The 26913-nt window shown below is 34.7% G+C and overlaps 1 protein-coding gene across 1 annotated transcript in view; it reads left to right on the forward strand.

Moving 5' to 3' along the window:
* Positions 1-26913, forward strand: part of THEMIS (thymocyte selection associated) — a gene marked incomplete at its 3' end in the record, with an annotated part of 160302 nt that overhangs the window by 44314 nt on the left and 89075 nt on the right. The window contains exon 3 of the mRNA XM_082855240.1: positions 12752-13210. Within this exon, the coding sequence (XP_082711366.1) occupies positions 12752-13210 (459 nt within the window). The remainder of the gene's footprint in view (positions 1-12751; positions 13211-26913) is intronic.

Raw genomic sequence — 26913 nt, forward strand, 5'->3', positions numbered from 1 at the left:
TTCAGTTCTTTATGGAAATAAACATACTGCTTTAGAAGCATAATTTGTTATTTTAGAAGACAGCCCTCATAGCTAAGTCCTTTTATGAGCTAGGAAACATGCCATTCTTGCCAAACACAACAAAAATATATTCTGATATTTGGTAGTTGATTGCGTTGTCTACATAGATCAGTAAATCATGTAATGTTTGGGTTATAATGAAGTTCCAAATTTCTGGATTACTTCTTGGAAATATTTGTTCCTCCTATATAGTGTTATTAAGCACGAATAATAAATGCTTTCTCTTTAGACATAAGAAATATCCTGAAAGAGTTTCAATACATTTTTTTCTGACGGACAGAGTTTATTTCTAAACAGCAAGTTTACATAATATCTCTAAACCATATGTTCAAGGAAGGTTGTGGTTGCATCTATAAAACCACCATTAAAATTACAAGGCTAGATTGAAGATATTTTTCTGTTTGAAATTTTAGATCATATTTTATGAATTTTATTATCGTGGAGGAATTTTGTTGCTGGAGGCAACAAAATGTGTAAGAAATGTGATAGTAGAGCTTAGACATGGAACATTCTCTACTACTCTGCAGTCTATCCTGACCACATCACACTCTCAAATGAGAATCCTAATGATGTGCCAGACACCGTTCTAAATACTTTTGCATATAAAACTGTTCTAAACACTTTTATGTATATATAGGTTACTAATTGAATTCACATTTTACATATGAAAAAACAGAGTTACAGAAAGGTCAAGTAACTTGCCCAAGATCACATAGTTAAGTAAGTGGTTATGTTAAATCTACACTAGCACTGTTGAAAAGAAATATAATGTGTATTCATCCAACATTATTTATGTGGCTATCCCAGGAAGCTTCACTTCTTTGACACATGGTCCACTCCGTAGGGTTTCCCCTGAGTGAGTGATCAGAGCAAGCCCAAGATGGAAACCATAGTCTTCTATAACCTAATCTCAGAAGTGAAATACCATCACTTCTGCTATATTCTTTTGATCAGACAGACACATGCTGGTGCAATCTGGAATGGGATTGCACAAAGGTGTGACAACCAGGTGGCAGGCACAGGAATCATTAGAGCCATCTTAGAGGCTACCTAGCACAGATATTTTTAAAAGTAAAAAAAAAAAAAAAAAAAAAGTGAATTAATTTTAATAATGTATTTTAGGTAAAAATATGTATCTAAAATATTATCCTTTTAATATCTAATCAATAGAAAAATTATTGAGATATTTTACATTCTTTTCATGTTAAGTCTAAAACCCAGCATGTATTTTCCACTTACAGCACATATCAAGTCTGGCCATGCAAATTTCAAGTGGCCAAATTTCAAATGCTCAATACAGTGCTCCAACTGTGGTACTGTATTGGAGAGCACCAATACAGATCTAAACTGTTCCAGAGTCTGTGCTCTGAAGCACTTCTTGCTTAATCATAGAAAAGAGTGAGATGGTCTTTTTGTCAACCAACATCAGTGTTATAATGGGGATCCACAAATCCCCTGGATATGTGACATCCTATCTAACTTTCCTGTCATATGCAGTAAGCATTGTAATGTTAAAAAATCTAAATTAATGCTACTTCTAAATAACATGACATAGGAATTTTTAAATGAATGTTAGAAAATTTATTAACTATAAAATTGCCTTCATATGTTTAATGGATTTGAGTCATGCTTTAAAGACAAACTTTAGGCATTGCTTCCTACATAAATTAATTTCTACCAGATAAATGGAAAAATGGACTTCATCTGTCAAGAGGTCAAGCCATCTTTAAGTAGCCTTGCAGCTGCCAGGCTGACTTGCCACACTTCATAAATTAGACTAGTAATGAAACAATAAGCCCATATGAATGTAGTAGTTGATTCCTCATGGTACAGCAGACAGCATGAGCATCATGCTTTAATGGTTCCCCTTGAGCCCCATCTCCCACGGGTGAGATAGAACAGACCAGGTGGGTGCCCAACGCACAGTGGAGGAACGCTGAGTTTAGGAAATCCCCGAAGTATAAGAGGCTGATGGCCAATCTGCCATTCTTTGCCCTTGAAGAAAACATGTCTTTATTACCTTGGGATGTAAGAAAATCTCCTTGGAGGAGAGGAGGGAGACTTTAGTATCCTAAAATGCCTCTCAGGAAGGAGATACTCCCTATCATTGCCATACTGGTCAGGAAACAAATATTTTACCTCCAGTTTCTGAGGCATGTAGAAATGCTGTGGAGGATTATCTCCCAACATATCTATATCCCTTAGCAGTAAGACTGTTTCCAAAATCATTTTAATTATAAATGTGAAAAATATAGGAAAGTAGTAAGAATAACCAATGACAAAATTGGATTAATAATATAATTATTTCTTCAAGAAATTGATTAAGGTTAAATGATTAAAATTTATGAAACTTGCTCCTTTATGCACGGATACCAAAACACCTAATACATACATAATGTATGTACATTCATACATTAAATATATTTAATAATAATTCACTTAAAATTCAGAACGAATTTTCTCATTGTTTCATTTGGGAAACTATGTACTTAATCAATCAAAAACATGTAATATTATATTCAGTGGTGATTTATTATATTTCATGTACCGTTGAAATGACTAAATCTTTCACATTTAGCCATTTTGTGATTGTAGCTATTTTTTGACTATAATATCAGTTTATAAAGGGACCTGATAGGAAAATTATGTAAAAATACTTAAAATATATTTGATAGCTTTATAGTAAATAACTTTTTGTCTTCTTTTTTTTAAATGACTTATGTTAAAAGAAGTAAGCTACAGGGCAGAATTTGTTCTTATTTTTCCATCTGGTTGTTATGATGACACATGATTCAGAAAAGCCCTAAATAGGGCTCCCTGCTTTTTGGACAATTTTCTATTCAAGGAATCATGGACCATTCTTCCAAGTTTTCTCGGTCAACCTCTCTTAAGGCATCTCTTCCCCACTGTGCTCACTTAAGCAAAATAGATTCATCTATGCTTATTATACAAAATATTTTCCTAGACAAAAAGGGGTATTCTGCATATACGATGAAAGAAAATGTGGAGTAATCTAAATGCACAAAAAATTCAGACTTTTACACTAATTTTTAGTTCCATTTTTTATTGGCCTATGTTTTATTCTCTTCAGTACATGATCAGATTTTTTTCTAAGTCTTTGGTCTTTTGATAACTAAAATATATATTATCTGGAACACAAATGGACTGCAGTTATAGGTCAAAATGTTCTTTTCACCCACCCATGTACATTTGAGAATCAGAACGGAATTCTGTCAGAAATATCATTTTAAAATAGGCTTTTCTACAACTGGCACTGTTCTATAAGTTCTCATCATATTAATATTTTGTGCACATCTTCTAAAAATCTATCTCATCACTTTTTGCTCTTACCATCTCCTTATCTTTCATGCACAATTCCTTCAAAGCTCTTTATGGTGTTGCCTCAACAGTATCACCATGGAGGAACTCTCATGAGAGGAACCAGACTGTCCAAATTGTCTACTCGGTCTTCATTTCCTGAAGTGGACATTGGCAAAACACATTACTGTATTTATACATAATTACGTATCAGAGATTTAGAGGTTCTGTCATTGGAACAAAAGATTTTTTTCAGTAGACTTTATTTTTTAGAGCAATTTTAGGTTTTCACAACAAAATTGGCATAAAGTACAGAGATTTCCCATACCTCTACATATGCACAGTCTCCTCCATTGTTAACGTCCCCTACCAGAGTGGTACTCTTGTTACAACTGACAAATTTACCTTGACACCTCGTAATCATTCAAGTTCTTGGTTTACATTGTAGTTTACTCTTGTTGTTGTACGTTCTATGGGTTTAGACAAATGACATGTATCCACCATTATGGCATCATACAGAGTATTTCACTGCCCTAACAATCCTATGTGTTCGGTCTGTTCATCCTCTCTCCCTCACAACCCCTGGCAACCACTGATCTTTTTACTGTTTCCGTAGTTTTGCCTTTTGCAAAATGTCATACAGTTGGAATCATAGACTATGTAGTCTTTTCAGATTGGCTTCTTTCGCTTAGTAATATGCATTTACAGTTCCCCTATGTCTTTTCATGGCTTTCTAGCTCATTTCTCTTTAGCGTTGAATAATATTCCATTGTCTGGATGTACCACAGTTTATTTATCCATTCACCTACTGAACGATGTCTTAGTTGCTTCTAAGTTTTGGCAACTATAAAGCTGCTATAAACGTCCATGTGTAGATTTTTGCATGGACATAAGGAACACAACTTTTTGAAGTTATAAAATGTATTGATTTTTCCCAAATTTACCAATGCCACATCTATCTTGTAGAAAATTAGAAAAGGGAAGAAAATGCAGGGGTGAGAGCATAGCTCCCTATAATCTCATCACCAGAGCTATTTAGCATTAATATTTAGTTTCTTTCTATTGTTTTCCAGTAGTACACCTACACACATACAGACATGTTTTAATATAATGAGAAGTAAGCCTATTTCTGAGGACTTGCCTATGTCATTAAATATTCTCCAAAACATAATCTTTATTTTCTGTATAATAGTCCATCATATGCTTATACCATAATTAATAAATCCATTCCAAACATGGTCATTTGTGCAATTTATGCTATAATGAACAGCCTTTTAACTGAAGTTTTGCCTGCATTTCTGATTATTATGATAATTTTCATATACATAAAATTATGACTTCAAAAGTAAAAATGTTTTTAAAGCTTTTGAGGCATATTACCAAATAACATTCAATAAAGATTTTGCCAATTTACATCCCACCAGGAACTAATGACAGGGTCCATCTACCTTCTTTTTTCAAGCTATTACTTAACTGTCCATCCTTCCTCACTCCCACTTTTTAAATTAACAGCTTTATTGAGCTATAATTTACATAGCATAACATTCAGCTATTTTAAGTATACAGTTTAAGGGATTTTAGTGTCTCTGTCTCAGGTTTTTTTTTTTTTTAGCAACATGAATTTAAATAAATGAAAAGAGGTAATTGTTAAGTGCTTACTACAAACTTTGGGCTGTAGAGGGTACTCAGTGATTGTTAAATATCTTTAAAAAACTTTAGAGAGGTTTCTTTGTTTCATGAGACCCAGCATGGTTAGGCCTCTAATGTTCTCATTTCAGCTCTATCTTCCTTATTATGAAAATAAGTTCTTCTGGCCTTTGGGGACAGCTGATCTGTTATGCTTAGTTTTTGATGATGGGGTAAATTTTCATCTTTTTCTAACATATTCTGTGTCTTTTTGCGGTACTTTTTTGGGAAGTTAGAGACTGTCACGTCTAGGCTGCTAGACAGTTGACATTTAAATCCCTCTTGATCAGATATTAATCATATGAAGCTCCAATTTGTTTATCTGTAGTGTCTAAAGTGATCAACAACAGCAAGTCCAGTCTCTCTGATCTTTCCTGCAAGCTATAGTCGGGGCATATCTCTGAATAGTCTGAACTAGTTCCAAAGGCGTTACCTGCGCCAGATCTCCCAATGCTCTAACAAGACATCTCAAAAACTGCTCTTGAGCTCTTGCTGACTAAATACCCAGTCAGATCTTCTGTATGAGGTCCAGCAAACTGTTTTCCAGAGCCAATCCAGTGGAAATGATGGTGGGCTTGCCAGTTGAAGAGTTATTGCCAGTTTCAGGTGGGATTTTCAAATTTATGTTACTCGAGTTAGTTTTTTGGTTGCCTAGTAATATGGGATCAAAAGGATGTGCTTAGGAAGACAATGTTCCTTTATATATGCTGGCGAATTTAGGGAAAAAAAAGTTTGGTTTTCTTTATTGTGCAAATCAAACTCTATTTAAATCTTAAGCTCTGAAATCCATTTAAAACTTACGGTTACATTGGAAAATTACCTCTCTTCCTAATTTGAATTTAATGTAAACTGATTTTTAATTGTTTTGCATAACCATGGGTAACAGATTTTTTTGAACACTGCATGGTAAAAATCAACAAATATGTCAGACAAAGCACAACATTAAAGGAAACACCACAGCATATGTTGACAGTTATAGAAGAATTGCTGCTGTTTTCACCCTTCACACCAGAATAATTTTTTCAATATTTACCTCCCATGTGTAGAGAGGGAAACATATGGGGTTTTATATAATCATAGGCATAAACAGGTGGCTACTTAGGTACATTTAATTTGCAAGCAACATCAATACTGAACAACGCAATCAGCACCACATGGCTCCCAAACTCTTTCCACTAACATTCCATTAGCAAAATTAAGATCATTAAAATAGAGGGAGGGTATACTCCTCCCTCAGTTGGCTTCAACTACCCTTCAGAGCCATGAATAAAACACATTTTCAAAAATGCCTTGGCATTTTGCTGCTTCTTTTGTCCAAGGGAACTTCAGCAACTGTGTATAATGTATACCTTGTGAATAACTACAACCAGCACAATATTTGCATTTAAAATGTGGTTACATCTCCCTATAATCTGCTTATTATGGGCATAAAATTTTGGTGGTTAAATTCTAAGCAATTTATCAAAGCCTGGAGTCAGACAAATTCCTCAAAGCCACCTGGAACTATTTCCCCAAAGGCAGTGCACCTAAAGAGGTCACCTGAGGCTCTTTTCCATAATCAAACACTCTGGCAAAATCTGTAATGGTAGCTGGGAACATTTTTTGCTCAGCCTGTGTCAGATGCTGAACTGTGGATTCTACATATTTTGTCTCATCTAATTTGATCCAAACTGGATCCTCTTTGGCCCTGTAAGTATTCATCTCTCTGATGTTATAACCATCCCACAATGGCTTAGAATTCCAGAGTGAAAGAAAATGGTATGAAAGAATAGCTATTATTGCTTGTATTTTGCTTTTTCAGTGCTTGCTCTGTGTCAAGTGCTATCTAAGCATGTTACACGTATTGACTCATTTAATCATCACAATGACTTTATGAGGTAGGTGAAACAATCTTCTCCATTTTATAGAAAAGGAAATTATAACCCTGAGAGTTTAAGTTCTCATGTTTACACAGTGGGGAAAGGACTGAGGCCAAACTTAAACCCAGGTTGTTTGAATCAAAAATTCATACTTTTAACCACTTCACTTTCCTATTGGGATAGTAGTGTGTTGCTGGGCTGGAAAATTCTATTGCCTAAAGTCAGCAAGAGCCAGGAGTAGTAAATGTGTGATATTTTGACGGTCTCCTAATAAAGCCTCGTGAGAGATTTGGGAGACCTAATGTCTGTGGGCGTTCTTTCCAGTCCTGAAACCTCTATGTGTCTTCTCCTAACAAAAGGGGCAGTGCTCTGGACAACTGTAAGAGTCCAGAGAAATGTGCTCTTGCCAAAATTTATGAGAAGAAGAATTTCTGACATCTTCTCGCCTCATCCTAGGTCTATTACTCATTCTCACTGCTTAGGAGAGAGAAAGCTTTAACATGAACAAGGATGTATGGCACTTTTAATAGTAAAGCCATGATTATAACAGAGATTTATGCATTGATATCAAATTATATCATTTGATTTCAAAGTCTAACATTATTAATGTAAATTATTTGTTAAATATCTCAAATGTATTAGATATTGCATATCACTCCTTTCAAGTCTTTACTGGGAAAATAAAGGTTTTTTTCATGCAGTGGTTGAACCATCGAGGTAAAAATGAATCAAAAGATTTTACGATTTATTCTTTTTATCGCCAGGTAAAAGAACTATTAAAAATTGTTAATAGCTATTATAGATCATTCTGATTTCATTATACATGTAAAGACATTCACACGTAGGAATTCTACAGCCACACTTAGCATCTAACACTTAACAAACTTGGTCACCATCTTAGATATGTCTTCTCCCCCTCCTAAATACTCCATTAAATTACTACGTAAAATTTTCTTATGAATTTGACTTTCCTCACATTCCTTGTTTCTGCTCTTGGAGACTTCTGTCAAGATTGTTTGAATCACTCATTAGTTGATGATTTTCAATAATCTCAGAAATCTGGAGAATTTTCTCACAGTTTGGACATTATTATTATTATATGTTTCATTACTTTGCTCAAGAATTTTGAGTTTTCTGCTTTGATAGGGTATTTCATGCATCTCGTTTTAATCTGAAGTTAAATAGAGATGCTTGAGCTAAGATTCTAGTCAAAATACCAGATTTGGGATAGTCTTGAAGAAGATAGTTTTTGTAGGATGTGCTGACCTAAGAATTGTCTTGGAAATGTAACAAAATAATAGGAAAATGTGGAATGAGAAACCTATATAGGCAAGTATAGAATAACAAGGATGCTTAGGAACTTGATTGCAGGACAAAGTGCCATTTTAAAGAGGCAGAGGCATACACTCACAAAAATAAGTGAAACACACTTTGCTTTATTGGCAGAGAGACAAGACACATGATCAAAAATATGTAGCAGTCTGATTTGTCTCTAAATCTTCTCCTTCACGTAGCTCAGTCCGTTAGAAATTTTTGAGCAGTATCTCAAATATATATGTATTTATTTAAAATTATGGCAGCTATGTATATATATGCATGTGTATTTGACGTGTTGTTCATCTATATCTCAAAGGCAAATTTCTTTATGATGATAGTGGATGTGAATCCACATGTTGATAACTTTAAAGTGTTAAAGAAGTTTCAGCCACTCTTCATATTTTATTAGACGAGAGTGTCATTGTTTTATTTCATAATATGGCTAAAGAAGAGATTGAGTGAGAGTAGAAATGTCGACTTCATCCTTGTTTTTGTTCACTTGCGTTTATATTAGTTTTATTTTCAATACATGATTTCTTTGCAAGAAATGTGTGAAGCCATTTGTCCATTTTATGAGATTTACTTTATTTAAAAACTGTGATAATGTATTCTGGAAACCCACTTACATATGGCCAGGTGGGCTGCAGCACACTCAAAGAACATGATCTTGTGGACAGCACTGTCAACTCCTTCAGCTTGTGCAGTTCCCAGGCCTCCCACGTGCCTGTGAGGAGATGAGGCTAGTGCCAATCAATGTCAAATATCAGTGAAGTTCACTTTCTTATGTTGCTCGTTTTAAAAAGTTCTAAGAATTTCTGCACCCAAAAGGAGGGTGAAAGGCTGGACAAACAATTTACGATTTACAATAATAATGAAAGGCTTAAATATGTAACCATGTGATTAAGCCCTTGAGCTTTAGAGACACAAAATCCTACTTGTATCTTATGAGCTGTGTGATGGTAGAGAATTTATGGTATCTCTTCAAACTTTCCTGTGGTTATTTGTGAAGTGTTTGTTTTTTATTTCTAGCTACCTCATATTGTAATTTGGAAAATTGAATTCTATCAGACATGTAAATTTCCAGCACATTCTAAGCTGCTAATATTTTAATAATCCTAATTTTGATAATATGAGAGGAAGATGAGAATTAGTACATAAAGTTCACTCTAAGATTCCTTATCTCAGAGATAGAGGGAATATATTTGGTTGGAACTGTGAAAGCAAGCTAGAGATTAGACAAAGAGAAAAGATTGTGAACTCCTTTCACACATAACATCATACACAATGATCTTATGTATATAAATAGTATTGTGATACACAGGGGGAAATTTTAATTTTTTAAATTACTCCCTATTTGTGTGAGAATTGATGAGATAGAGAAAAATGTAGAAAAAAATCTGATGAGTATAAATTCTTCACTCTGAACCAGGAAATTATTTTTGCTCTTCTCATACTGGAGGGTCTGGAAAGGCTGACCAGTGCAAAGGGAGGGCCAACCTGTGAGACCCACATACATATCTTGTGAACTGGAATAAACATGTTCTCATAGGAAATGTCCTTGTAAGTCATTTGTGTGACAGGGAGGTGGCCTGATGTGGAGGTAAGATTATGAGACTTGGATTTAAAAGGTCTGGCTTGAGATTCCATAGCCACGACTATGAAAATCATGACCGTTTTTATATCCCCCAGTAATAATATTTGTTTTACTGTTCTTGAAAGAATATAAATGATGCATATGAAGAAAATTATTCAAGCTTGTAACGTTTTAAGCAAATTTCAATTGTTACTCTTACTATTAATAATAATGATTGCAGATCATTAAGAATTGGATAAAAATATAAACTCCCCAAAAGCCTGAGATTCAGGGACAAGATCTTAAAGACTAAATTTACTTATTGACTATTTTTCAACAGATCAACTAATTGCATTTCCTTATAATTTTTGTTTCTCAAGTAACGTACTCCTTATGAACAATTTCTCCTAGGTAAAAATAACACTAATATCCATTTTAATAGGTGACAATCAAATTTGGAAATAGAAATCTATTTTCTTTCTGCTTTTTAACTTACATTGTGAGGATTACATATTGGCTTATTTTATTATCTCTCTAATGATCACTCAGCTCCTGAAATCTGTTTTGTTTTGTGTTTTGAAAAAATAAATTATATTTTCTCTTGTATAAAACTATTATTACACTCTGAGAAAAAGATGGAGAAAAAATTGGTTGAATTTAAAGCTGATCATATCTATGGTGCTAGAGTTTATTCTGAAATTAAAGTTCCAATATGACATCATTCACATATATATGTATATATACATATATAGCTGTATATACTTGCCCTAGTTTATATGGTATCGAGTGGCTGTTTGTAAGAAGGGACTCTTTGGACTGGCTGCAATAATATATAAAGAAATGTTAATAAAATATTTTGCCTGTAGTCTGCCACTTAGCATGCTAAACTGTGTCCTTAATCATCTCCTAAGGGAAAACACACAGATTTCTTAGATAGATTTTTCTTGCAATAGAGACATCCAACAAGACAGCTCTGAAGTGTGTGATTAACTTGAAATAATAGTGGCCCTTAGGGTTTCAGGCTTTTTCTACTTCATAACATTTTGGGTCTGTTATTACCTTAGGTGAACCCAATTCCCCAGGAAAGAAGATGCTGACTTAATTCTTCTGTGACTTATGTCATCAATATAGCGAGGATAGAAATGAAACTATGTTTCTCTACGCTTATGAGATTCTAGGTAGCTATTATTTAAACTTATTTCACGAAAACTGCTGAATTTTTTATACCCTGATGATGACTGTGGACTCTTAGAAATAAATCTTCACATGGAAACAAATGAGATTAAACATGTGCATGTACTTGCACACGGGCACGAGCACACACACACACAAATTCAGTTACTGTGGAGAATTTGAGAGTACTATTTTATTGGATTTTCCCTGATACAAGACATAATACAATAAGAAGTTCCTTCAAAGTAAATGTTTCTTTGCCTTACTGTCTTCAAGCACACCATGCAGGGAATGAACACTATTCGATTTATAAAGGTTTTCAGGACAGATTGCACATGCTACCTTCCTCAGCCTTTGCCAGGATTGTATCACCCACTTTTTCAGGACATTTATATTTAAAAGTAACCAAAATCCTGTATTTTTTTTCATTTGAGCAAAGATCGACTAAAAAGTAACATCATAAATCTTTGTACTATAACCCAAAATACACATAAAAGACATTGTAACCTGGTTGATAATAATTTGATACATAGATAAATTTAATTGGACTGTATTTTTGACTAAATGAATAAATAACTTTTACAAGCTATATAATTGTAGGATTCTTTATACACTGCCTTCTTAGTGTATGCTATTATATAATAATTGTCTTAATTTACTTTGAGGTTAACAAAGCAATTACCTAATTTTTCCTTTGTTCTTATTTTCTCTGGAATTTATTAAAATGTATTCAATAAATAAATTTCTGAAAGTGCTACAAAACACATGTGCTTATAAAATAAAAGCAAAATAATTCAAAGAGAAGAATGAAACTTAAACATGCAAGCATAAAAAGCTGTGTCTTAAAGAACAAAAATTCATTGTGTCAGTGACTATCCCAATAGTATTAGAGGAAAAAATTTGAAATAGTGAAACCATGGCAAAATTAGAAAAGTAATGAGAAGAATGAATGATATATAATCAAGAGTATTCAATCCAGAACAACTACCTAACCTGGCATTTCTCAAGGAGAGTTATGTGGATCACTAATATATCGTGACATACTATTTTGAAATTTATTTATGAATGTTTCCCCAGGAGTTTTAGAATGAAAGAAATTTGGGAAATTCTGCATGTTATATTCCCCTCTTGTGAGTCACAGTGCATCTAAAGTTTCTGAGAAATCTTAAATTACTTGGAAATATGCAGATATTTTTTATTGTGGTAAAATGCATATAACATCAAATTTACCATTTTAAAGTGTACAATTCAGTGTCATTACGTACATTCACACTGCGTTACAACCATCACCATGGGCTAGTTCCAGGTAATAGCTTTGTAATCGTTAATTTGACCACGAAACAGTTTCCTTCTGGAATATCTTTTAATTTTGGTGTTTCCAGAGAATATATATGGAAATATTGATCCAATCCTTTCATTTTAAAAATTAAAAATGCCATCTTGAGAGATTAAATGCCCTGCTCAAGATCACACATGTGGTTGGGAGATAGCCAGTATCTCATGCAGATTGCATTTCCAAGAAGTGGGCCTTTTCTATCTCACGCTATTTTCCCCTTTCCATCTATGTGGCCTGTCTGGATCTGACAATCCAGTAACCTACAGAAAATACATTAAGATTTTACCTAGAAGAATTCAAGATTAAAACTAATATCTCTAATCTTGAAAAAGGTACATTACTTTTAAATGCTACGTTTTACTTGTTTTATAACTCTCTCGCTGTGATTTTCTTATGAGAACTTTCTAATTCACAGAATTCTGTTCTCAGGTCTTTTTAAGATTGTGGCTGATAAAACTCCATACCTCACTATGGAAGAAATTACAAGAACCATCCATATTGGACCAAGTAGACTGGGGCATCCTTGCTTCTATCATCAGAAGGATATAAAACTAGAGAATCTCATCATAAAGCAAGGTGAGCAAATCATGCTCAACTCAGTCGAAGAGATCAATGGAGAAATAATGGTGAACTGTGGTGTGCTAAGGAATCATCAAAATCACTCATTTACTTTGCCTTTGTCACAAGAAGGAGAGTTCTATGAGTGTGATGATGAACATATTTATACCCTAAAGGAAATTGTCCAATGGAAGATCCCCAAGAACAGAACACGAACTGTGAAACTTACAGACTTTTCAAATAAGTGGGACTTAACAAATCCATTCCCTAAAGGCTTTTATGGTGCTGTGATTCTCAAGCCTGTTTATGAAATTCAAGGTGTGATGAAATGTAAGTATCCCCTGAGAATGATGCTTTATGAACATGATTGTGGGGTTTGGGAAAGAGAAAAGCTTTAGTCTAAAGAATGGAACTCTGTCCCTGACTTGCCCATTAAGCCCACTGAGAGTCAGATTCTCATCTATAAATAAGCAAATCATGAAGACTCAAATTCAGTAATGTATGTAAGAAAATATTTTAAATTGTGTGGTGCTATCCAAATGTAAAATGCTGTAATTGTCAGATACAGACAGATTAAAATATTTATTTTTATCACTGCCAGTTAAACAGGATCAGAAAAGAGCTACTTTTTAGAATAGAGAATTAATTGGCTAGAAAGAAGCTTTCTTGTATGGAGGTGGTCAAAAAAGAGGTAAGACACATAAAGTTTCTTTATGTGTCCCTTACTCCTATTTTTGTGAGAGCCTTTTTTCTTTTTTTTTTTTCCAGCCATCCCTCATTGGTCATAAATCCTCCTATTAGCTTGGAGTCCTTCTGACTTAAGGGAAAATGATATGACAAATTAATTCACACATAAGTGTGGGTTTAAAAGGATTCTATTGAAATATAGTTGTTTTACAATATTATATTAGTTTCAGGTGTACAGCATAGTGATTCAATATTTTTATACATTATACTCCCTTTAGAATTATTACAAAAATGGCTATATTTCCCTGTGCTGTACAATATATCCTTGTTGCTTATCTATCTTATACATAGTACTTTGTATAACTTAATCCCATACCCCTATCCTGATCCTCCCCCTTTGCCTCTTCCCACATAAGTGTATTTTAATATGTAATCTTCATAAGATTTTTGCATTTTAAAATAGGAATAGCTGGAGAGAGCATTGTAATCCTAAAGAAATTAACACCTTGACTTTTTAAGATTATGGCACATAAGCATAACAAGTATGGAACAAAGAGTTCTGTATTTGCGGTAAAAAGTCCTGGATTCTAACTCTGGTCAATAACTTAACAGGTGGTAGCTTTGGGTGAGCCATGTAAACTGCGTCTATACAAAGGGGATGATGATATCCCTTTTGTCTATGACTTGGAGTTGTTTTGAGAATGAAATAAGGTTCTATTAAAATACTATATGTAATACACCCGAGGAAAAAAAGCAATATGTAAAAATGTTTGGTCAAAGAGTACCCCTTGGACATCTCAAATTCTATTTATCTCTGCTCCCATTAATATTGTTGGTCACATGCAATTGTGAAAAACTTGACATGCCTTTTGAGTAGGTTTTAGAGCTATGTTAAATTTTGTTACATACATATATTTAACCAGAAATCAATTAATTCATTTGAGCAAAAGGTGTAGGTAAGGAATTCCACTCAAGTAGTGATTTTTTTTTTTTGTACTACAAAAAATTGAGGCCACAGCATGATTATTTTTTTAAGTTGACAAAATATTGAAGTCGCAGCAAACTTTAGACCTCACATTAGTGTTTTGTCAGTTTTCCCAAAATGTACAATCAAAATTGATAACTGAGTTTTCCTAAATAATGGATAGCATTTTCTCATTTTAAATTTTGTTATTTTTCTAAAACCATTGGCATCTCCTGTCATGCAGATGCAAATGAAGGCGAACCCAGAACCTAAGCACATGAACAAGATGGTTACAGCATTTAATGAATTTAGGTTAGGGATCACGAAGGCCTTCACTGAGGAAATTACATTTAAACTAAGATCTGAAGGGTGAATAGGAGATGGGCAGGCTGAGAGAGAGGGGTCAACATTGGAGGAAGCAGGAAAGCAGGAAAGCAGGTAAGCAAGAGACTGTGGTTCCAGTGCAGAAAAGAGAGGAGAAGGCAGGCTGAGACAGATATCAAAACATGCAATGGGGTAGTGGAATCAGTCATGGAGGATCTTGAAATATATGTTAAGGGGTTAACATTTGTCCAAAGAGCAAATTAATAATGGTTTTTCAGCTGGAGAAACAAGGTGGGAGAATTGTAGTGAGGCCACTGGTTCTGTGGCAGAGTACTGGGGGGTTAATACAATAGTGATAGGGACAGCTCTTCTTAATGGGTATTTCAGAAGTACGGCTAGCCAGATCTGAAGGTCTATTGGAAGGGGATAGACGTTAACCTGATTCCCAGGCTTCTGGCTTGATCTGCTGGTTGAATGGTGGTGCAGTTTATTACATATAAACATTGACAGAAGAGCAAGGGATATTAACAGAAGTGTTTAGATGGACTTAAATATGGTTTCATGTTAGCTAAGGTCCCAGAAGAAAGCCTTTAGATGAAGTAAAATCCTTCCCCAAATGTTTTAGTCCAATATCCATTCTTTAATGATATTAAAATTGAATTTTGATTTTAATTATTTTGGACCTTTAATTTCTTAAGGATTATTTTAAACATTAGTTCTCATTGTATAGCAATTTCAGGACAGATACTGTATGAGACTGCTTTGCATGTATACTGACTACAGAATATTTCCTGAAAATAGAGGATGGGTGTCCAACACAAAAAGTCAAATTTAAAAAATTATTGTGTTATAGGCATTTTTCTTCTAAATATAAATGTAAACTGTTTTTTAATCAATTGTGGTCTTGTTTTACATGATTCTTTCTTATATTGAAGATTCAAACTTGCCTTGAAGTCAAGGGCACGTTGCCTGCTAAGTTGTTTTCCAGTGACTTTGAGTGTCAGGCACAGTTCAAACTCCTCTTGACTTGAGCCCTTCTTTTCTAAAGTGACAAGAAGAAGAATAGGTCTGTCAGGGGTAGGAGATTTTAGAGAAACCTTAGGGGGAAAAGCAAGATGGAAAAGACTGAGAACTGTAGGAAGCTATGAAATATTGATTTGTGGAAAAGAGAACATAGCAAGTAAATAGAGAAAAGAGGAAATATAAGATATTCTACTCCTAGTACTAGTTTTTAATGTTACTAATGGGAAAATTTAGGCTTTGTAAAAAAGAAATGTAGCACAAAGTGTTTAAATGGAATATTTGTTTCTGGGAACTCTTGGTCACAGGCCAACCCCCTCTAACCCTTACCCTACATTTAATGATTTTTTAAAAACTAACTCTCTTTGGAAAAGAGATATAAATAACCATCCAAGACCTCTAACTACTGGTTTCATATAAGTCATAGCAAACTCTGTTTGTGCCTTTAACAGGAAGATAAAATTCATATTAGTGTAACAAATGGAATGCATAATATTTGCAAATGAAAAATGGAGCCAGCCGTTTAAAGCGGCTTCAAAAAAATCTTGATTTTAAAACTTTTTAATGGAGTTATGTTTTGGTGTATTGATTGATAAGTAGTTCTTTACTTGTGGAAATTTTAAGAGTTGGAAAGTTACGTTTTGCTTTAGGAGAAAAACTTAATGCCATCCAAATTTGGGAAAAAGTTTCTGCTCAAGTATATGACATAATTCATTTATAAACAGAGGGCTGAAATCACACAAGCAGAATGATGATATCAGAAAGGCAGTATCTGAATATTGTATAATAGGTGACAAATGAATAGAAGAAAAGAATACATTGATCTTTTAGTGTTCTGAGACTTTGTCTTTCTCTCATGTATTTTCAAAAATAATTTCCATTTTTATCAAAGTCAAAAGTGTCAAACAGTAGTAAAAAGACAAAGTTACCAACAAACCTTGTGCCCTTGACCATTCCCAAATTTCCCCCACATTCTGCTACTCTGAGGTAACTCCTTTAAATATTTCGCTCCTGCTTTCTTATATATCCATTCACATTTCCAATAATATACGGATACTGCTATTTTTCAAGTGATCAGTTTTAGACAGCAACTACTGACTTCCATGTGTGATGATGAAGATTTAATGGTCTTATATTCCTACTTCCTCTTCCCTTTCCCCATTCTCTCAGTATATGATAAGTTATGGTTAAGCATTTGCAGTTTCATTATTGTGACAGTTCATTGCTGAATCAAGCGGTAGATAATGACCATAATTCCATTTTTGTGTAGCTTTATTTTTCTGTAATAATGACCTTACTATTTCATTTCTTAGTTTTCTTCAATCCTCTCCTAAGTCTTGAAGTATTTTCCAACATCTTTGTAAAAGAAAACAAAAAAAGCCATTCATTGCAATTTTCCAGAGCCCAAACTGTCAGGAGATCTGCCTCTTCTGTTATTTTTTTTATCCTGAAGTATTCCTCCTGGAACCCTCCAACCTCATGCTCCAGTCTGTATTTGTGGCTCTCTAGAACTAATACATAGGTGCTTGTCTTAGCTTGGGATACTATTATAAAAATACAATAAACTGGGTGGCTTATAAGCAGCAGAAATTTATTTCTTACAGTTCTAGAGGCTGAAAGTCTGAGATTAGGGTGCCAGCACTGTGGAATTCTGGTGAGGAAACTCTTCCAGCTTGCAGATTGCGGACTTACAGTATCCTTACACAGAGAGCAGAGAGGGGAAGCAAAGCCTCTGGTGACTTTTATAAGGCCTCTGATCTCACTGATGAGGGCTCCATCCTCATGACCTCATCTAATTCTAATCACCTCCCAAAGATGCCACCTCCTGACCCCCTCACATTATGAAGTTGAGTTTCAACATATGAATATTAGGGGACACAAACATTTAGTCCATTACAGTGTTGTCCTGGGACTTCGATTTAACACCATCCTGGTGGTTACTCTTTGACTTGCTTCTGTGTTTACTAGCAATTTCTGGACCCAAATAACTTATTGTTTCCAATATTGCCTTTGAGAGATTACATGGTATTCAGAAGTTTCACAGTAATGTGCTTTGTGGTAGGTCTGTTCTTTCATTGTGAGGAAAGTTTTCAGGTTGGAAATTCAGGTCCTTCATTTCTAGGATAAATTCTTTGATAATTGCCTTTCAACTGTTTTTTCTCTTCTCTCCTTCTGTAACTTCTAATCTCATGTTGAAGCTCCCATACTAATGTAGAACTATTTTCTTTATTTTATGTCTCTTTGTCTTTGGTTTACCTTCAGGGAAAATTTCTTAACTACATTTCCAACTGTTTTAATGAATTTTTAATTTCAGCTATCATATTTTTAATTTCTAAGAGTTATTTCTTATACCATTTTTTAACTGTTAACATGTTCCTGTTTTAAGGACTCAATATCTTACCTCTCTGAGAATATACTACTACTTCTTAAAGTTTTCTACTGTTCCTTGCATTTTATCTGCCTCTTTTGGCCTTTTTTAAAGTTTTAGTCTGTCATTCTTGTTAAATGTTTTCCTCAAATTCTTGGTGATTATTTCCCATTTGTTCATATTTACGTGTTAGACACATTTTTAATTTAATTTACAAGTGAGGCCCTATTGATATACAAGCTCTTTGTTTTATGAATTTTAGGTTTCATTTTGTTGGCTTTTTCATTGGAGAATTCCCCAAATTCAGATCCTGTGAGTCTTTCCTCTAGGACTTGTTCAATTTCATCTGAAAAGAATCTTCTTGATACCTCCTGGGGGTTATGAAACTCCTGTAACTGAGTGGAGAAGTTGCTGAGGCTTTCACTGTTCCCCCATAGATTTAGAGTTCCCTTCTTTGCTTTCAGTTCCATGCTTCTCCCCTGCTCACCTATGCCTACTTTCCAGATTCTATGACCCTGTACTGTTTCCTGCAGAGAGAGAGGTGGGAGGGGTTGTCACCTGTCTTCCCCAAATTAAAGCTGAAGACCTGGGTTTAACCATGCTTCAAACATTCACATAATCCCTTGTTTTGTCCTCTACCTTCTCCTCCATCTTCAGAGGGGCTTTATGCCTCCAATTCGAAAACTTTTGGGGAGTTGTGTGGGGCAAAAAAGGCTGACTTTTCACTGGACTCAAACTCCTTAGGCACATAGGCTTTCCTTTTTCTATTCTACCGAATCATTGACCGTTCTTCCATCTGAGTTCAATCTTTATCTAGTTTAAGGATTGCAGACATCTTTTAGATTCATTGAAACTTTTTCTTTCTTTTTCTCCTTTTTACCCTATGGCAAATTTGAGGGAAGAAAGAGTTGAAAAGCAACATATTTTACCCATAAACCTCACTACTTACTTAAATTGGTCCTAGGCCAGAGTTTTTCCTGGACCTAGTATAACCCTGAAAGGACTGGTTGCTAATATTACTAAGTGATAAGTGTAATTTATAAACTTAATTTTTTTAACACAACATAATTTTTAGTAATTTATGGAAGCATCTGAGTCAATTTCTTATGTATTTCTTTTTATCTTCTCAATGCTTGAGATAAAGTAAATGTTCATTATTCAATAAATTAAATACATGAATGAATGAATGAAACAACTAAAATAATTGCTTCTGTCTATATATGTTGTACAGTACAAAGTTCCTATTTAGGTATCAAGAAGGTTTTCTCACCCACCATATCCAGATTTGATTTGTTACAATGACATATTTATGAACTTAATAGCTAAGGAGAATGAATATTCACTTTTTGGCACCAAAATTGATATCACTTATATTTATATAACAGGTTCAATTTTTATTAGTGATGTTTTTCCTAATGTTTCCCTGAAAGTACTGTGACATAACATGATCTTTAGAACCCGTGGATGCTCTAGCCAGCTTCCATTTCATTTTCTTCCTTTAGGCAGAAATCTTACTGCTAATAAAAACGTCAAACAGCAAGCAAAGTACAGTTTTTACTATATATGTGTGTATATATATGTATATACATATATTTATTTATTTATTCTTAAACTACCAATAATTAACGATTGATCATTCAGGGTTCTCCAGAGAAAAAGTATATAATATTATATAAATTGATATTATATATAATTGTATTATATTATCTATACATGATTATATATTAATTAGTTATTTAATTAATTTTAAGGTCTTGGCTAATGTAATTATGGGGGCTCATAAGTTCTACATCTAAAGGACTAGCTGACAAGCTGGAAACTCAGGCAGAAGTTTATGCTGCAGTCTTGAGGCAGAATTTCTTCTTCTCTGGGAAACTTCTGTTTTTGCTCTTTAGACCTTCAGCTGATTGGATGAGGCTTATCCACATATTGAGTATAACATCCTTTACTTAAAGTCAGGTTATTTGGATGGTAACCACGTCTACAAGATACCTTCATGGCAACACCTAGATCAGTGTTTGATTAAATAGCTGGCTACAACAGGCCAGTCAAGTTGACATCAATGAAGAAAACATGTTAGTTGTATCATTCAGTATAAGAAAATGGCTCTTCACTTTTCTTAGCTTTTATAAACTAAATGAAAATGTAAAAGACAGAGTAGGTTACAAATAAAGCCATATCAAATGCAAGGCTGTTCAAGGAAAGTCCTGATGATTTTTTTTTCTGCTACAAATGTTGGAGAGTGATCCAAAAGGAACTTTATCTATTTATAAATACAAACAGAAGTAGAACCAGAGGAGGACCACCCAACAAAATGGAAATTCACTGTATAGCTTCTCTTAAGTTGAAATGAAACTGAATAAATGGAAAAAAATTAATTCACAGAATATTTGTAAAGAAAATTGAGACCAAATAGATGAACTATAAAGCAAATTTTAATTTAAAAGTCTGCTGAAACTAACATACCATTGTAAAGCAATTATACTCCAATAAAGATGTTAAAAAAATAAATAAATAAATAAAATAAAAGTCTGGAATGAGGCAAGTTCAGAAATTATTAGTGCATCGAATAATCATTGTATAATGAAGAGTATGATGTGATGCAAAAATGTAAACAAAACAATTCACAGAATAAATGAGAGCTGGAGACAAAATTTATGAAAGCACTTTAGAGAAAAATAACTATAGTCTTGGAAAGTAAATTAAAAAATCAAACTTAGAAAGTGAAAATTTGCAAAAAATACATGAATTGTTTAATAATAATAATATAGGAGAAACTAGAAATTGAGAAAAACTGCAGGCTAGAATTTACAAAATTTGTTAAGAAAAAAATATGTAGAAACAACCATCTTGCTTCAAGACTTGAATAAGATTGTCTCAGTAGATTTCCTACCATGTACTGCTAATTCAGGCCTAATTGCAAAGGATAGGTCCTTGAATGCTGAGTTGAGACAAAGAGTATTCCAGAATTGAGTATTAGCTCTTCAAGGAAACATGCATTGCCTAACATTAACCAAGCTTAAATGTATACCTTTATTTTCTCTTTAAAGATAATTTTTAGTGGGGTCCCCCAAATTCCCACTTGGCTAAAAGAATTGTTGCAGTGGGAAATGCAGAAAAGCATCACATTATGATTAACATTAACCCTAACTGTACAGGGACTTTCCCTGAAAGAATAGGCAGAAAGACAATGTTTAATGAAATGACTCAGAAGCAGAGAGAAGAAAGCAATGCTACCTTTTTAGAGAAGATGGAATGGAAATTTTTTTCACAAGAGCTCCCTTTGGAAAAACAGAAAACTTACCCAAACCAGAACAATTCATGTTTACCCAGGAAGAAAATTTGGGAAGTGTAAACTAATGTTGCATGAATATATGCTGTTTTTACTTTAGATTAGTTTGAAACTGAAAAACTTGTAATAAACACCATCAGGAATGTCTCTCATGCTCCGAGTTGCTGTCTTCTTATCTCTTTATCAATTTGAAGTCAAGATAACTTTTTTTGGGAAATTTTCTAATTTAGCTCATTTTCTATAACCATTTTCATTTCTGGTGGTGGGAGGGAGGATTACTTGTAAGATAAAAATGCTTGTTTAAAAATGTATAATAAACACACACACACACACACACCCCCTCACACTGGATATACCAAAATGTAAGCAGTGGTAGTCTAAAGATGATAAAGATTGTAATGTTTTATCTCCCCTCTTATTTTTAAAAAATATTTTTATATAATTAACTTCTTTATAAGAAAACAAAAAATGTTGATTTATCTTTCTTTTAGACACATACTTAGATATAATGAAATTTGCCATAAAAATTAATTAAGCCTGTTTCAGTTTGAAAACTTAAGTATGTCATTTCCAAATTCTAGGTAACTTTTTAATTTTTGAAAAATTTATTTTATTTTTTTTTATACAGCAGGTCCTTATTAGTCACCAGTTTTATACACATCAGTGTATACATGTCAACCCCAATCGCCCAATTCATCACACCACCACCACCACCACCCCACCGCATTTCCCCCTTGGGGTCCATTCGTTTGTTCTCTACATCTGTGTCTCAATTTCTGCTCTGCAGACCAGTTCATCTGTACCATTTTTCTAGGTTCCACATAAATGCGTTAATATACGATATTTGTTTTTCTCTTTCTGGCTTACTTCACTCTGTATGACAGTCTCTAGATCCATCCACGTCTCAACAAATGACCCAATTTCATTCCTCTTTATGGCTGAGTAATATTCCATTGTATATATGTACTACATTTTCTTTATCCATTCATCCGTCGATGGGCATTTAGGTTGCTTCCATGACCTGGCTATTGTAAAGAGTGCTGCAGTGAACATTGGGGTGCATGTGTGTTTTTGAATTATGGTTTTCTCAGGATATATGCCCGGTAGTGGGATTGCTGGATCATATAGTAATTCTATTTTTAGTTTTTTAAGGAACCTCTGTACAGTTCTCCATAGTGGCTGTATCAATTTACATTCCCACCAACAGTGCAAGAGGGTTCCCTTTTCTCCACACCCTCTCCAGCATTTGTTGTTTGTAGATTTTCTGATGATGCCCATTCGAACTGGTGTGAGGTGATACCTCATTGTAGTTTTGATTTGCATTTCTCTAATAATTAGTGATGTTGAGCAGCTTTTCATGTGCTTCTTGGCCATCTGTATGTCTTCTCTGGAGAAATGTCTATTTAGGTTTTCTGCCCACTTTTGGATTGGGTTGGTTTTTTTTTAATATTGAGCTGCATGAGCTGTTTATATATTTTGGAGATTAATCCTTTGTCTGTTGATTCATTTGCAAATATTTTCTCCCATTCTGAGGGTTATCTTTTCGTCTTGTTTATGGTTTCATTTGCTGTGCAAAAGCTTTTAAGTTTCATTAGGTCCCATTTGTTTATTTTTGTTTTTATTTCCATTACTCTAGGAGGTGGATCAAAAAAGATCTTGCTGTGATTTATGTCAAAGAGTGTTTTTCCTATGTTTTCCTCTAAGAGTTTTATAGTGTCTGGTCTTACATTTAGGTCTCTAATCCATTTTGAGTTAATTTTTGTGTATAGTGTTAGGGAGTGTTCTAATTCCATTCTTTTACATGTAGCTGTCCAGTTTTCCCAGAAACACTTATTGAAGAGACTGTCTTTTCTCCATTGTATATCCTTGCCTCCTTTGTCATATATTAGTTGACCATAGGTGCGTGGGTTTATCTCTGGACTTTCTATCTTGTTCCATTGATCTATGTTTCTCCTTTTGTGCCAGTACCATATTGTCTAGATTACTGTAGCTTTGTAGTATAGTCTGAAGTAAGGGAGTCTGATTCCTCCAGCTCCGTTTTTTTCCCTCAAGACTGCTGTAGCTATTCGGGGTCTTTTGTGTCTCCATAAAAATTTTAAGATTTTTTGTTCTAGTTGCGTAAAAAATGCCATTGGTAATTTGATAGGGATTGCATTGAATCTGTAGATTGCTTTGGGTAGTATAGTCATTTTCACAATATTGATTCTTCCAATCCAAGAACATGGTATATCTCTCCATCTGTTGGTATCATCTTTAATTTCTTTCATCAGTGTCTTATAGTTTTCTGCATACAGGTCTTTTGTCTCCCTAGGTAGGTTTATTCCTCGGTATTTTATTCTTTTTGTTACAATGGTAAATGAGAGTGTTTCCTTAATTTCTCTTTCAGATTTTTCATCATTAGTGTATAGGGATGCAAGAGATTTCTGTGCATTAATTTTGTATCCTGCAACTTTACCAAATTCATTGATTAGCTCTAGTAGTTTTCTGGTGGCATCTTTAGGATTCTCAATGTACAGTATCATGTCATCTGCAAACAGTGACAGCTTTACTTCTTCTTTTCCAATTTGTATTCCTTTTATTTCTTTTTCTTCTCTGATTGCCGTGGCTAGGACTTCCAAAACTACGTTGAATAATAGTGGTGAGAGTGGACATCCTTGTTTTTTTCCTGATCTTAGTGGAAATGCTTTCAGCTTTTCACCATTGAGAATGATGTTTGCTGTGGGTTTGTCATATATGGCCTTCATTATGTTGAGTAGGTTCCCTCTATGCCCACTTTCTGGGAGTTTCTATCATAAATGGGTGTTGAATTTTGTCAAAAGCTTTTTCTGCATCTATTGAGATGATCATATGGCTTTTATACTTCAATTTGTTAATATGGTTTATCGCATTGATTGATTTATGTATATTGAAGAATCCTTGCATCCCTGGGATAAATCCCACTTGATTATGGTGTATGATCCTTTTAATATGTTGTTGGATTCTGTTTGCTAGTATTTTGTTGAGGATTTTTGCATCTATATTCATCAGTGATATTGGTCTGTAATTTTCTTTTTTTGTAGTATCTTTGTCTGGTTTTGGTATCAGGGTGATGGTGGCTTCATAGAATGAGTTTGGGAGTATTCCTTCCTCTGCAATTTTTTAGAAGAGTTTGAGAAGGATGAGTCTTAGCTCTTCTCTAAATGTTTGATAGAATTCACCTGTGAAGCCATCTGGTCCTGGACTTTTGTTTGTTGGAAGATTTTTTTTTTTTTTTTTTGCGGTACGCAGGCCTCTCACTGTTGTGGCCTCTCCCGTTGCGGAGCACAGGCTCCGGATGCACAGGCTCAGCATCCATGGCTCACGGGCCCAGCCGCTCCGCGGCATGCAGGGTCTTCCTGGACCAGAGCACGTACCCGTGTCCCCTGTATCGGCAGGTGGACTCTCAACCACTGCGCCACCAGGGAAGCCCGAAACAGGCTTTTTGAAAACCTGATTAACAGCAAGGAGGTCATGGAGGGAGCAGTAAATTAGAATGAGGCAACCCAGTGGCAGATGAGATCAACGTGGTACCTAGGACCTCGGTAAGGGCTTTCACTTTTACTGAAGTGAAAAGGACTGCCACTGTGGGGCTATGAACAGGAGAAAGATATGATCAATTTAACATTTAAAAAGACTGTCTGGCTTCCCTGGAAAGATTTGACTGTAAGAAGACTCTTTAGGAAGCCACTGCAATAAACCAGGCAAGAAATAATGTAGCTTAGATCAGAGTAGTTCTGAGGTAATGGATGTTGAGTGTTAGGAAAACAGAGAGAGAAGCTATGGATGTCTCAGATTTCTGCACCAAACAAGGAGAATGAGCAACAGATAGATTAGGTTTGGGTTGAGAAGATCAGAATTTCAGTTTAAGCATGTTAACTTTGAGACGTCTATTAGATAGCCAAGTGGAGATCTTAAATAGTTATCTGGAGTGCAGAATTATTTAGCTGGAGATACATGTTGGGGAGTCATCAGCATACAGATGGTACTTAAAAACATGAGACTGTGTAAGATCATGTGGGTGTGAGTGTGGACAGAGAAAGGAGGAGAACGAAGAAACATTAAAAGGTGTGTGGGGGGGGGAGTGGGTGGTATGTAGAGGAGAAGAAACCAGAAAAAAAGTTGAGAAGAATTATAAGATAAGAAGGAAATAAGTGAGGTAACTCTAGCAAAGAGTCTAATGTACTCTGTCAAATGCTGCTGATATATCAAGTAGGATGAGATAGGCTAGCACATCTTCAGTGAATTTGGTATAGAAGTACTGAAGATAGGTCAGGAATTGGGTACATAAAAATTTAACAGAAGTTAGATAGCCTGGCCCGGAGGCTTTCTCTGGCAATAAAGTTGTTCTAAGTTATTAAGACAATTCTTTCCCCACCGTACCCATTGTACCGAAATACAGACTGGGATCTAGCTTGCATTAGGGTCCCTATGGTCAATTTAAAGCCCTCAGAAAGTCCTTAATGGCATCTATTCTACCAGTGTCAAGTTGTTCCCTCAACCTGAGAAATGTTCTGAGTCTATGAACCCATCTAGTCCTAGCTCTACAATTCTTAAACACCGTTCCTTTTGATTCAAACAAGTGTGATTTTAAAGTTTCTAAAATTACCTTGGGGTTCAGGGAAACCTGTGGCAACAATCTCAAAGGTTTGGGTTTGCTAAACTTTATAAAATGAACTGGTAAAGGTTTTTTTTTAGCGTTCCCCCTCCGTTCTTTTTTTTTTTTTTTTTTTTTTTTTTTTGCGGTACGCTGGCCTCTCACTGTTGTGGTCTCTCCCATTGCGGAGCACAGGCTCCAGAAGCGCAGGCTCAGCGGCCATGGCTCATGGGCCCAGCCGCTCCGCGGCATGTGGGATCTTCCCAGACCGGGGCACGAACCCGTGTCCCCTGCATCAGCAGGCGGACTCTCAACCACTGCGCCACCAGCGAAGCCCTCCCCTCCGTTCTTTTTTTAATGGAGAATCTTTATAATTTTTATTGAACTTCAGCCTATAGGCAACCGTCGGTTTTTTTCTTTTCTCTATTTTATGTTCAAGAGAATAAAATAATGCAATTTCATACTGTGTTTTTAGGAACTCTGTTACACAGCATGTGCAAGTAATATGACACAAATTATAGTTTTCAGAGGCTGCATAAACAGTAATATAAAATGTAATAATATAGGTAATGTTTTGTAAGAGAAACATTCTGTCTTCTAAATCTTCCAAATTATTTATTTTCAAAAGCATACAGGGAAGAAAGAATATTGACAGACGGGTGGCTAGATGTACTGGGAAACAATGGTAGATTGTGAAAAGGCTATAAAACATTAAGTGTTAGGAAAATGTCAAGAAAATATAAACCATTATAAAATCCTGTTGATA

This window comes from Leucopleurus acutus, assembly GCF_964270905.1.
Source record: "Leucopleurus acutus genome assembly, chromosome: 15".
Taxonomy (NCBI): domain Eukaryota; kingdom Metazoa; phylum Chordata; class Mammalia; order Artiodactyla; family Delphinidae; genus Leucopleurus; species Leucopleurus acutus.